The sequence below is a fragment of the Phyllobates terribilis genome, unplaced genomic scaffold (genome assembly GCF_046119375.1).
Source record: "Phyllobates terribilis strain yellow unplaced genomic scaffold, ASM4611937v1 Scaffold_2__4_contigs__length_985480577, whole genome shotgun sequence".
NCBI lineage: Eukaryota > Metazoa > Chordata > Amphibia > Anura > Dendrobatidae > Phyllobates > Phyllobates terribilis.
Window position 1 is genome coordinate 453,962,624 of NW_027362762.1, and position 14,523 is coordinate 453,977,146.

At 42.6% G+C, this 14,523-nt stretch overlaps 1 protein-coding gene across 1 annotated transcript; it reads left to right on the plus strand.

The window, feature by feature from the left end:
- Positions 1-527: 527 nt before the first annotated feature.
- PITHD1 (PITH domain containing 1) lies at positions 528-13,039 on the plus strand. The gene is made up of 6 exons (XM_073665624.1): positions 528-801; positions 6,686-6,729; positions 6,801-6,878; positions 7,346-7,450; positions 10,936-11,044; positions 12,538-13,039. Exons 1-6 carry the CDS (start codon positions 610-612, stop codon positions 12,637-12,639), a joined length of 630 nt encoding a protein of 209 aa, XP_073521725.1. The 5' UTR covers positions 528-609; the 3' UTR covers positions 12,640-13,039.
- Positions 13,040-14,523: the final 1,484 nt, after the last annotated feature.

A 14,523-nucleotide genomic window follows, 5' to 3' on the forward strand; every position in this document is an offset into this window, starting at 1 on the left:
TGATAAGGATAGCGGTGTGGGTAGATACTGATAAGGATAGCGGTGTGGGTAGATACTGATAAGGATAGCGGTGTGGGTAGACACTGATAAGGATAGCGGTGTGGGTAGACACTGATAAGGATAGCGGTGTGGGTAGACACTGATAAGGATAGCGGTGTGGGTAGACACTGATAAGGATAGCGGTGTGGGTAGACACTGATAAGGATAGCAGGGTGTGTAGATATTATTGTAGTTATCACTATGGCGCCTCCTCTGCTGTAGGTTCAGCAGTGGAGTTACTACATGATATCAGACATCTGCAGCCATACTGTACTCTGACTCGTCCCACACAGTGGCAGACCCGGGGCACTTTCTCCCTCTGACCCGCCATGTTGGCAGCTATTCTTAGCTGTGCAGTAAGGTGCCTCTCACCCGTCTTTCCTTGCAGGTGACGAGGAGTCAGCATGTGTAGAGCTTTTACATCAGGAGGTCAGACGCCAAGTGCGATAGCGGCCTGGGATTGGTTGCAGCTGATGGCGTTCCTGAGAGTACTAAGATGGCCGCTTAGTGGGGGAGTATATATTAGAGGAGTAGCAAGATGGCCGAGTACACGTTCTGAAAGCAGAGACTATGTCGCACGGGCACAGTCATGGTGGAGGCTGCTCCTGTGGGGCTGAGCGGGTAGAGACCCCGGAGCGCGGCCTGGAGTACGGACTCTACAAGAAGATAGACCTGCACAAGCTGCAGTGCCTGAATGAAAGCCTGGAGGGGAGCGGGAAGGGAGTGTTCAAGGCCTGGGAAGAGCGCGGAGACCGGAGCCGGGTGACTGACTTCTCCTATCCTGTAGTGTGTGCTGTCAGGTGGCCGCTACATGACCACGTGTTCAGCCATGTGTACAAGCTGGTGACTGGAAAATGAACGTTGTCATTAGCAACCTGTTATTACAAAGTGAAAGCTGTTGTTTCTATGGGCAACAACATAGATCACAAGTCCACCATCTTGTCTCCTCCCATTTATATACTGGCGTCCTGTAGTGAATGTAGGTGACTCCATACTGATCACCACCAGGATTAGTCATGAAATAATGGTTGGTTAGGCAGTCTGATCTCACATGAGTACCTTAGTATATAATGATATGGTAAGGCCTGACACTGCGGCCAAAAATGGTGACCGCTTTTCTAACCGTAAGCATTAGCCTGATTTTGGAGGCATGTTTGGTATTATTGGCCATGTGGCTTTGATTGCCACTCCACCTTGCTTTATCAGGATACATTTTCTCTGAATTTCCCCCTTAAAGAGACCCTGTCCTCAGATCAGGCATGATAAACTAAAGATATGGACCTAGAAGCCCTGTACTGCTGATTTAACAGGTAGCTTTACTGTAGAAATCCGCAGCTTGGTTATTCTTAAATCACCAATATAAGTTTTGGTGCTTTAAGTTGTTCATGCATCGGGGCGGGCTTGTGGGTAGGGTCTTCATCTCTGCCACGGACCCTCAGCTGGTGTAAATATCTACACACTGTTTAAATTTCTGTGCCGTCCTAGTCGCGGGCAGCGCTTGTGCAGCTCAACCTGGTTGAATGCTTCTGTAAAATTGTGTCGGCGCATGTGCACATTAACCTTCCATCAGGCTTCAGGAAAATGACGCCTGTGGTGGTGCATGCGCAGATCTAGTAGCGGGCTTCAGGAAAATGGTGGTGATGCACGCGCAGATTGAGATCTTGGTTCGTCTTTGAATCAGGAGGTTAATGTGCGCATGCGCTGACACCGTTTTACTGAAGCCTTCAATCAGACTGATCTGCACTAGGGTGGGGTCCGCGGCTAGGGCAGCTTCTGTGTGGAATTTAACCGTATGAAGAGACATACCAGAGGCTGCTGAGGGGCCATGGCAGAGATGAAGCCCCTGCCCACCCCAATACACGAACAGCTTATTGCACCAAAACTTCTATTGGTGATTAACGAATAACAGGCTGCAGGTTTCTACAGTGAAGGTACCTATTAAGCAAAATGCCTTTATGCACATGCCTGATCCTGATGACTGGGTCTTTTTAAATTCTATTTCTGTTAAGTGGTTTCACAAATCTGTACTCTGACCACTGGTCTCCTGACTTCATCGGCCTCATATGTGATGACTTGGAGTGAGGACACGTCTTAATAAATGTGGCGCATCTTACTCCAGCGCTCCCTTCACCATAACTGGTATACAAACCGCCAGCCTTGAGTCTGAACCTTGGACTTTTTACCAACATTGATGGTGAACAGACCGGTACTTCTTGTGCAGCCCTGAGACAGTAGCTGATCATCAGTCTAGCACTCCTTAGCAGATGGATATGATCCAGTGCTTGTGTATAATACTTCTCATATGACTTAACACGTTGCCTGTTGTAGCACAAAAAATAGTATACAAAGTATTAAAACTATTCACCACATCTGTTGTTCATCAAATCCCTTGTTTATAGTGAAACACTTGAGCTCGCCCATCACCAGATCCTGATCTCCTGTTCCAAGTGGAGAACAAGAATGGTGTACTGATTTTACTGATGCATAGTTACTTGTTGCCAAGTCCCCATAGGTGAGTCATGTGGTACGCCTCCAGGTAGCTCATGACTGTATAGGCCAATGTTTATGGACAATAGCTGTGCTATGCAGGTCACAAAGTATGGTGCACCAATCATGCCCTGTATACCTGCTGTAAAGTGCCTTTACGTTAGAAACTGTCCCATAGTGCATCTTCTGGTGATGGATGACAGTGTAGGCTCTTTATGTATAACACCTGTACTATGATGGCCATAGATATGGTCAAATTGTTGGGACCTGGAATTTATGATTAGCAAAGTAGAAGGCTGTATTTTCCATAGACTTGAATTTACTAAAGAAAACGCTGCTCGTGTATGTGTATAATGATGAGCACTCCTCTCCCCACCCCCCAAAAAAATAAAGCCCTTGCCTGTAATATTGCCATAACTGTACTGACCTGGAGAATTAGGCTGCCAACAAGCTGTCATATGGTGATGTTGATGGGGTAAAATAAAAAATAAAAAAATTATTGCTATTGGAAGGAGAAGAAACGACAAAAGAGCAGAAATGAAAAATCGCCCAGTGATAAGCGTTCTAGCACTCGCATCTGTCATATAAGAACACTGCCCGTATCATCATTCTATAACTTTGGTTTGGATACTTGCCTGTCCCAATGTGACTTATTAAAGTGCCAGTCATTTAATAATCACTGGTGCAGATGTGCTCCTATCTATGGTGACACCGATTAGCTATAATCCGTGCACAGTTGCACATTTCCAGTATACTAGTTGTATTGCTGAAGTGCACACAGTGGTGGCATGCTCTTTTCCAAAATGGTGCACTCCTTCCCTAGTTGTCATGTACCATGTGACTTATTCTAACCTATTGGGACTTTCCAGCTTGTAGCTATGCACAGTATGATTGTTTGCACACTATACTTGGTGTCCACATGAAATAAGAGATCATGATTTGCTTATGTGTGAGCTGAAGGGGAACCCGTCACCTTGGAAAATACAGTTTACTCTCAGACATAGGAATAATCTGTAGGTAAATGGCATTATAATGCTGACCGAGCACCTTACTGAAAATGCGGCTACTGGGAGAAAATGACGTTTTCCTCCCAGCAGCTGCTGCCTTTCAGTCATGGGGGCGTGCCTATAGTGGTTAGTCATCACTCACCATGCCGTGAGCTGTGGCTGTAAGTACACCCTGGCACTTAGATTGACACCTCAGCTGGCTCTGCAGCCCATCTGTTCAGACTATCAAAGTGCCAGGGTGTACTTGCAGCCGTCACTCATATTTATTATAGTAAGTGATGGCTGTTGCTACTCCGTACATACTTCTGACTGAAAGCGGCTTCCGGGAGGAAATAAGGTCATGTTCACCAAGTAGACGCAATTGCAGTAAGGTGGCCAGGCAGCATTGAAACGCTGTTTACCTGCAGATTTACCCTGTATCTGCAGGTAAATGGTGTTTTGAGGTAACAGGTTCCCGATCGCGTGTTTGGGCCTAACCTTTTTATTAAAAAAAAAAATAAAATGCAGACATTTACTAAATGGCATTAATATAAAAAAAATGCCCAGTGCTAATGAGTTGACAGCAAGACTATTGCAGGCTGGTGGCTTTCCTGAAAAGCTGAGCTTTTAGGTTGCATCTGAAGGTCTTGATTGTGGACGACAATCTTATATGCTGAATTAGTGACTTCCAGGGAGTAGGGGAGGAGAAGTGCTCTGGAGAAATCTTGGGAGACACTTTGTCCAGAGATTAAATGTAGAGATGTATTGGGAAGTTGGGTTGGAGATGTTTGGGGGTGACAAATCATGGATGGCCTTGTAGGTTGTTGGCCTATTAAACTGAATTTGTTGGGTAATTGAAAGTTAGTGACTGGATTGGCAGAGTAGTCAGGGGAGAGGTGGATTAATCGAGCAGCAGAGTTAAAAGGTCAGTGGTGTTGAGTGAAATGAAGGAAATTAGGTTGTTTTGTCCACACAGAGTTTTAGGAATGGCAGTGAGGAAGAGGATGCTGCCGGTACACTCTGGGATTCTGGACAGCAGTGAGATGACATCTGGACTATAGAGGTAGAATTGTCATCAGCATAGAAGTGGTACTACTGGAAGCCATGGGAGTTTAGGATTTGTTCTAGGCCAGTGGTATAAATGGAGAAGAGTAGGTATTCCAGGACAGAGCCTTGAAGGACACCAGCAGAGAGGATGGGATGAAGAAATAGTATGGGAATGGGTGATTCTAAATGTGAACTTGGTTATCTATGAGGATATCCAGATATGGGCCGGGTCAAAGGAATGAAGGGATTTGTAGTATGAGACAATTGACTGTCGAAGGCTGAGGACAGGTATAGGAGTAGTATAGAGAATTGTCTGTAAGCTTTGGCAGTAATTGGGTCATTTGTAACTTTGGTTGGGGAAGTTTCAGTGGTAGGGGGTTGAAGCTTGGTTGGGATTAGTGATATGGGGCGATAGCTGGACGTAGATAGTTACATCCAGAAATGTGTGGACAGTGACACATGTTTTGGCATTTTAGCTGTTTACCAAAACATACTCAAGATACATAATCAATATGGGTTTGAAGTACAGACTCTAAGCTTTCATTTGAGGGTATTTATATCCTAATTGGAGTAAGGGTTTAGGAATTACAGGTTTTTAACCCCTTGCCAACGTGCCGTACATGTGCAGCACATATTGGGTCTCCTTTGGCGCGGGCTCAGGCGATGAGCCTGCAGCTTTCCGGGGATATGGCAGCTGATCTGATTAGCTGTTATGTGCCCCGAACAGCCGCGAGTGGAATCGTGGTCCACCCGCAGCTGTTAACCTGTTAAATGTCTCTGTCAATCTGGGAAGAAGTGGAGCAAAAAAAAAAAACAGAAATTGGCCTGGGGGTGAAGGTATTAATATGTAGCTACCTTTTCTTATGTTTTTATTAAAGGGACCAGAAGTAATTGGACAACTATCTTAAAAGCTTTTTAATGGGCTATTCCCTCATTAATCTAGCATCAATTAAGCAGGTAAAAGGTGTGGTGCTGATTCCAGGTGTGGCATTTGCATTTGGAAACACTTGCTGTGAACCCACAACATGCTGTCAAAGGAGCTTTCAATTTAAGAGAAACAGACCATCAGGTTGAAGAGGGAAAAAAAAAAGCCATCAGAGCCGAAATGTTAGGAGTGGCCAAATCAACAGTTTGGTACGTTCTGCAAAAAAAAAAATTGTGCTTTGGCAAGTCAAAAAGTCCCTAACATCCATGGAAGACAACAGTGATGGATGATCGCTGAATCCTTTCCATGGTGAAGAAAAAACCCCTTCACAACATCCACCCAAGTCAAGAACACTCTCCAGGAAGTAGGTGTCTCAGTCCAAGTCTTCCATAAAGAGAAGACTTCATGAGAGCAAATACAGAGGGTTCACCACAAGGTGCTAAACATTAATACTCACCGCACCTCCCCTGCACGTCACAGGGCCCTAGGACGTGCAGGTGAGGTGAGTATGGAAAGAGTGCTAGTAGGTGGGCATTTCTTGGTGTCTGGGGGAACGCGAAGCTTAGCAGAAATAAGTTAATTAAAAAGCAATTACACAGGAACCAGACACCTAATATGGGCCATACAGGTAAGTATAGATTCACATTTCTACCACCTGTATGCCCATATTAGCAGTCTGATAGGTTCCAGGGGGTGACAGATTCCCTTTAAGGCAGAAAGTCCCACAAACAAGCAACAACTGAAGTCAGCTGCAGTAAAGGCCTGGCAAACTATCACAAAGGAGGAAACCCAGCGTTTGGCGATGTCTATGGCTTCCAGACTTCAGGCCGTCAATGTCTTCAAAAGATTCTCTACAAAGTAATAAAAATTAACACTTTTTTATTTATGGTAAAGGTAATTTTGTCCAATTACTCTTGAGCCTCTGAAATGAGGAGGGTTTTTAGAAAAATTGTTGCAGTTCCTACACGTTTCAAAGGATATTTTTTATTCCGCCCCTCCTAATTAAACCTGAACGTCTCCTTCAATTGCATCTTAGTGGTTTTCATTTTAAATCCAAATTGGTGGCATGTGGAGCCCAAATCATGAAGATTTTGTCACTGTCCAAATATTTCTGAATCTAACTACATATAAAGCTGTACAGTATAAATATATAAGCAGAATTGGAGTTTGCATGAGTTTAATATGACTCTTGTCTGTCCAGTTTGTAGAAAGCGATGATGATGCAGAATTGCTGTTCAACATCCCGTGAGTATGTTTTATTATTTAGAGGGTTTTAAGTTTTGTTGCCTTTTATTCACCATTGCTCTCTTTGTTAGGTTCACTGGCAATGTGAAATTAAAAGGGATTATTCTCATTGGAGAGGATAGCGATGAGCACCCGTCAGAAATTAGATTGTGAGTAGCACTAGATTGTGATGAGGGTAATAAAATGTTTAATGCTATATATTTTTAAATTCCTGCTTGGAATAACTAATATTAAACTTAGTTTCAGGATCTGTCTAGGTCTTGTAACATCGAGTAATAGCTCTTTTATATTAGATATTTACAGGAGGTCAATTTTTCCTGTATGAGCCAGAAGTTGCTGCAAAAGTCCCTGGCAGGGGGGAGGAAGGGGCAGCTGGGTCAGGAGTTGAAAAGGGGAATGATAAATGCAGGGAAAAGAGACTTCCTGTTTCCAAAGAGCTGAGAAAAGCGAGGAATTAAAAACTTTGATGGGAGTGCTTCTTTAAGTGCAGAGATGCTGGAAAAGACAAGTGTGCATGAGAGTGAAATGTGAGATTTGGTTCTTCTAAAATTGTAGAATTTAACTGCAGTTGTTTTATTTCTAACAAGTTTCTTTATATTATGCATGCCTCTTCCAGATTTAAGAACATTCCTCACATGAGCTTTGACGATGCTGGAAGGGAAGCTGATCAAGTTTTCAGTCTTCATGTTGACACCACAGGAGAACTAGAATATCCTACAAAGTACGTATGATCTCACGTGTCTACCCATAAATAACCTCAGTGATCATAGAGTATGTTTAGGAAGGTGTCCATGCCTTTTGATAGAAGGAAAATAACAAAGTATGTTCACACCAAGAGTGTGTGTATGTATACATATCCACCTCAAAAAAATAAAGGGAACACTCAAGTAACACATCCTAGATCTGAATGAATGTACAGATTTAAGCATTCAATGAGAATATGTCAAAGTTGAATGTGCTGATAACAAAATCACACACAAATCATCAATGGAAATCAAATTTATTAACCAATGGAGGCCTGGATTTGCAGTCACCCCCAAAATTAAAGTGGAAAAACACACTACAGGCTGATCCAACTTTGACGTAATGTCCTTAAAACAAGTCAAAATGAGGCTCAGTATTGTGTGTGGCCTCCACGTGCCTGTATGACCTCCCTACAACGCCTTGGCATGCTCCTGATGAGGTTGCGGATGGTCTTCTGTGGGATCTCCTCCCAGACCTGGACTAAAGCATCCGCCAACTCCTGGACAGTCTGTTGTGCAACGTAACGTTGGTGGATGGAGTGAGACATGATGTCCCAGATGTGCTCAATTGGACTCGGGTCTGGGGAACGGGCGGGCTGACACACTCCAGCCACATGAGGTCTGGCATTGTCCTGCATTAGGAGGAACCCAGGGCCAACTGCACCAGCATATGGTCTCACAAGGGGTCTGAGGATCTCATCTCGGTACCTAATGGCAGTCAGGCTACGTCTGGCGAGCACATGGAGGGCTGTGCGGCCCTCCAAAGAAATGCCACCCCACACCATTACTGACCCACTGCCAAACCGGTCATGCTGAAGGATTTTGCAGGAAGCAGATCGCTCTCCAGACTGTCACGTATGTCACATGTGCTCAGTGTGAACCTGCTTTCATCTGTCAAGAGCACAGGGCGCCAGTGGCGACTTTGCCAATCCTGGTGTTCTGTGGCATATGCCAAGCGTCCTGCACAGTGTTGGGCTGTGAGCACAACCCCCATCTGTGGATGTCGGTCCCTCATACCACCCTCATGGAGTCGGTTTCTAACCGTTTGTGCAGACACATGCACATTTGTGGCCTGCTGGAGGTCATTTTGCAGGGCTCTGGCAGTGCTCCTCCTTGCAGAAAGGCAGAGGTAGCGGTCCTGCTGCTGGGTTGTTGCCCTCCTACCACCCCCTCCATGTCTCCTGGTGTACTGGCCTGTCTCCTGGTAGCGCCTCCAGCCTCTGGACACTACGCTGACACACAGCAAACCTTCTTGCCACAGCTCGCATTGATGTGCCATCCTGGATGAGCTGCACTACCTGAGCAACTTCTGTGGGTTGTAGAGTCCGTCTCATGCTACCACGAGTGTGAAAGCACAACCAACATTCAAAAGTGACCAAAACATCAGCCAGAAAGCATTGGTACTGAGATGTGGTCTGTGGTCCCCACCTGCAGAAACACTCCTTTATTGAGTGTGTCTTGATGATTGCCAATAATTTCCATCTATTGTCTATTCCATTTGCACAACAGCATGTGAAATTGATTGTCAATCAGTGTTGCTTCCTAAGTGGACAGTTTGATTTCACAGAAGTTTGATTTACTTGGAGTTATAAGCTGTTTGTGTTCCCTTTATTTTTTTGAGCAGTGTGTGTATATATAATTTTTTGTCAGTTCCAGTTGTTTGTTTCATAGATTACCACCTTGGGGTGCATAGGATGGATTTTCAGTTGCAGAATTTTTTTTCAACAAATCTGCTGCATGTGAATGCAGAGATAGCTGTCAGACAGGACTCGCCTGCGCCACCCCTCCCACATCTGCGAATAAATCGGACGAATGCGATCGATTAAAAAAAAAAATCAGATTGCATTCAGTCCAATGTTGTTCCAGGATTGTGTCTGTGTGGTTTTTTTTTTTTTTTTTTGTTTGTTTGTTTTTTAGCTCTGATCGGACTGAAAAGACAAAAAAAAAACCGCTGCATGCTGTGATTGCATGCAAAATTTGGATCACATGCACCCATAAGTGCACCCGTTCAGGATATGACTTTTGTCGTGTCCCTGACTTTGATGCGGGTTTCCACACTAAGCTCATACCTTCTCCCGCACATGATTGCTCGTCAAATCTGTTAACAGCCGTGGTCAGTGGCATTTAACATGTGCTGGCAGGGGGCTCATCGTTACACATTCCCATCGATGTGGTTGCGTGTTGCTGATGGGTTGTCATGACAGCCAGGGGTCTGCTGATGACGCCTGTGCCTGTCATTACAATCCTTCTGTGAAACCCAGCCCAAGGCTGGCGTTCATGGGAGATTGTGATTTTCACTATACATGGCAGTGCTGATGCACGGCTATGTGTAGCACAAGCGATCAGATGATCATTGCTTCAAGTCCCCTAAGGGGACTAACAGATAAGCAAAAAGTCAAGTGTGGAAATAAATAAATAAAATAAACACTAGTTCAAATCACCCCCCTTTTTCTCATTTAAAAAAATACATATTTGGCTGCATTCGTGACAGTCTGATCTATCAAAATAAAAAGAAAATTAATCTCATCGGTAAAAACGAGAAAAATTTGAAATGCCAAAATTATGGGTTTTTTAGCCGCCGCAGCTTTGCCATAAAGTGCAATAAGAGGCAATCAAAACATCGTATCTACCCCAATATGGTATCAGTCAGCTCGGGGCACAAAAAATAAGCCCTCACACAGCTTCATATCCTGAAAAATGAAAACGTTACTGGTCTCGGAAAAATGGCGACAAAAGCAAAAAAAAACTATTTTTTTTAACTGCATACTTGCACTGACATGGAGAATCATATTGCCAGGTCAGTTTTACCATAAAGTGAACATGGTAATTAAAAAAACAAAAATGAGTTGTGGAACTGCACTTTTTTTGGATTTTAAATCCTGTTTTCCAGTGCACGATGTGGTGGAATGAAAGGTGGCATTCAAAATTACAACTCGTCCCTCAAAAAAACAAGTCCTCATACGGCTATTTTGACTGAATAATAGTTATGGCTCTTGGAAGAAGCGGAGGAAAATCATGTCATAAAGGGTTTACACTTTTATAGTTTTTTTTTAATTTTATGATTAACATTTAATTTATTTTTTATATATAATACATATATACAAGCCCAAGAAAAAACGGCATAAGATTGTGGGGGAATGAAGCATCATACGGAACGCTATTGTGTTGCTCCGTTATCCACAAATTCTGCAGTGACTAGGATGAAATTTCTTCCTATAGGAGAGGTGAAATTGGGTGATGGACTACAGTCCAAATCTGTTAACTTCTGAATGAACCTAGAAACTAATCACTGCTAAAGGGACATCGCATGGTCAAACAGCTACCATTCGAGAAATTTTCTAAAAAAAAAAAAAAAAAAAAAACAATTTTGTGAATTAATGGGGTAGTAAGCTTGCTTGTGTTTTTGTGGTGGTGTTTAACCTGTGAAACGTCGTCTTCATTTTTTTTTTTTTTTTTTCTACAGAATTTCTCGCTTTTCAAGTGTATATCATCTGTCTATCCATGTTTCTAAAAATTTTGGAGCTGAAAATACCAAGATTTACTACATTGGTTTAAGAGGAGAATGGACCGAGGTAAATAGAAATTCAAATATGCTGCAGAATTTCAAGGAACAAAACTTTATTAATAAAATGTGGTTTGTTAGATTGGTATGTAGAATGTGCATAACGTTGGCCAATTACACTATTCTGCTGCCGTACAATAAAGTTTTGTGATTCACTTTTCTATGAGGTTAGACTGAAAATGGTTCGATATCCTAAAGCTGTGGTTACATTGTGACTTCAATCATGCAAGTGGCAACATGTTATCAGAAATCCAAACCTGCTGGATTTTTAGTGCCTTTCGAGTCACCGCTTGATCATTCACTTTTATTACTGTGCAATGTAGCATCCTGACACTGCAGTATTTGCCCACATAATGTGTTGCATCCTATATATTCTCAGTCTCTTGTCTTAGATCTCATGAAAAAGTGAGCTTTCGTGATCTGTTCGCATGGTCCAGTGCTGTGTGGTGGCCATTTTTGCTCTGCTTGTGAGGAGGGTATGGGCCTAACTCCAAGAAGGCTTAAATGGGTTGTCTCCTTTAAGAAAAGTCTTACCTGTAACCTGTTAAAAAAAGCAAACTCTGCTTTACTCGCCCTCCTAAGTCCAGTGCTGTTCCCAGTGTTTATTTTTTTGCAGCTGTCAACACCGTGGACAACTGAGCTCAGTGTCTCCGGCAATGTAGACTTCATGAGCTGCTGAGCTCACTGAATGGCTGGCTGTCGCTGTGACGTCAACGCTACAGGCACCAGGGCAGAGGCTCGGCGCTGGACCCAAGATTTTGCTTTCAAAAAAGATTTTCCAATATATGCGCCCCTCCCCCTTAACCTTGCAGCAGGAGTGCTGTTGACTATTGAGTCCCTCCACCCCTCTGCACACCACAGGTGCTGTTTTGCAGAGGTCACCGTACAGTTCTACCCTTAAAATAATAGGAACCCACTTTGGAACCATGACTAGACCCTTTTTTTTTTTTTTTTTTTTTTTTTTCTGTGGTTTGTTTTGTACATCTAAATAGATGTTGTCCACTGGATCCATTTCATGCCATTGTTTCTCTTAGGTGGCACTATATTGTTCTAGTCCTCTTCCCCTCTGAAGAGGCAATTTGCATATTTTCCCAGAAGAGCATTGTAAGGCTTAAGTCTCCTCACATTGGCATCCCAGGCTTGGCATGTCACTCTCCACAAGGAGTAACGTTGCCCCCTTAGATCCCACTAAGGAGCCTCTCATAAAGCCAAACTAAATCTCACACTTTGCACTGATGAGGGGCAATACCCCAAAACAGTGTCTGCAAATTGAGATTCTGGTTTGGCTTTTATTCTAAGTCCTATTGCAAGGCTCCCTAAAGGGTTGATAGTGACTTAGGATTGCTACTTCCAATAGGTGGCACTAGAGTAGTCCTCTACCTGAAGAGGTAATTTGCATATTTTGTTTCCAATGTTAAACAGTAATTGTGTTTTTAAAATAACAAACTGTAAAGTATGCAGGGTTAATGTGTTTGGATTAATTGCCACATTTTCTATTTACAGGCACATCGCCATGAAGTGACAATCTGCAACTATGAATCTGCCGCGAATCCTGCTGATCATAATATCGCACACATCAGTCCGCAATCTCACTTTATCTCCTAGAGCAAGTGCAGCGGACCATAACTAGTGTTAAGTAACTGCGTGGGGGGAAAAAAAAGTCTCAACCTTATGATGACATGAAGTGCCAATTTTTGTTTCCTCAGAAATGTAACAAATTGTCTTGAAAATGTCAGAAGTAACATGCACAAGTAAAGGGGTTGTCCTTTTTCTTAAAACTGTTCACTACAAGCTTAGAATGGTCTAAAATAAAAAAATAAAAGAATAATTACCTTACCCGACACATGCTGCCACTTTCCTGGTCTCCTTGGCTGCAGCAGACATGCTTATATTGAGAAGTCATCGCTGTAGACCAAGTTTACATCAAAAGTTCTCGCTAGAGGACAGGATACATAGACCAGGCGGAGACCCAGGAAGTGGTGGCTGGCGATCGGTGAATAGTGTGGGGGGGGGGGGGGGGATTTTTTTGGATGGTGGGGTGGAGTGAAATGGTCACAGACAGGTGTTTACATGCACATTCTGCACCTCGTACAATTGAAAGTCTTAAATGGTGTCATGCTTCTTACTGAACTTGATTTTGTGGGTGATATTTGCAAGCAAAATCTATTTAATAAAGTTTTTTCCATTTATGATTGCCTTTCTTCCTTTCATAAATGATCTTCCACCTATGGTTATCTATATTTTTAGTGCCTTTTGAGTCGGTGTGATAATTCACTTTTTTATTACTGTGCAATGTAGCATCCTGACACTGCAATCTTTGCTCACATAATGTGTTGCATCCTATATATTCTCAGTCTTTTGTCTTGGATCTCATGAAAAAGTGAGCGTTCCTGATCTGTTCACATGGTCCAGTGCTGTGTGGTGGCCATTTTTGCTCTGCTTGTGAGGAGGGTATGGGCCTAACTCCAAGAAGGCTTAAATGGGTTGTCTCCTGTCTCCAGCAGGTTTGAATTTCTGATAACATATGTTGCCTTTTGCGTGATTGAAGAATTGCACACTTGCAACAATTTTTATTATTGACCTGATTTATTGAACATAAAAAAAATGGACTAATCTTGCAAATGTTTTTTTTTTAAACTATATTTAGACCGAATTGTGAAAGTCCTTCCTGAAAAACTATGCAACCTACAAAAAATACCAAGAGTAAAACAGCCACAAATAAAATTCAGTAAGCTTTACTAAAGACAGATTTTGTTTTTTTACATCAGACATGATTAGGAGATGTTAAAGGGATCCTGTCATGTGATTTGTAGCATCTAAACTGTCCCCAATGTGTTAGTAATACAACATGCATCACTAACGCGCTTTTTTTTTTTTTTCATTAAAATCGGCGCATTCAAATGGCGTCAGGGGCAACAACCCTGACTGAACGCAATGAAGCACATCGCTATGACTAAACGAACAGGTAAGATATAAGTGGTTTTTGGAAAGTATTACAGAACCAATTTTAATGAGAAAAGCGTGTTAGTGATGCACATTGTATCACTATCAACATACTGGGGCCATTTTAGATGCTACAAATCACATGATGGGTTCCCTTTAAAGCAGAGGTTGACTTTACTAGAGTGCCAATATTCAAGAGCCATAATTGCCCTAAGCTAACTTCACATTTATAAGATGATCAATAATAAACTGAATTGATCAATGTTGGACAAAAACAGGGGACAGATACTGGGAAGCAAACTATATATGTACAGTACAAAGTTTGGACACGCCTTCTCATTTAAAGATTTTTCTGTATTTTCATGACTATGAAAATTGTACATTCACACTGAAGGCATCAAAACTATGAATTAACACATGTGGAATTATATACTTAACAAAAAAGTGTGAAACAACTGAAAATATGTCTTATATTCTAGGTTCTTCAAAATGGCCACCTTTTTGCTTTGATGACTGCTTTGCACACTCTTGGCATTCTCTTGATGA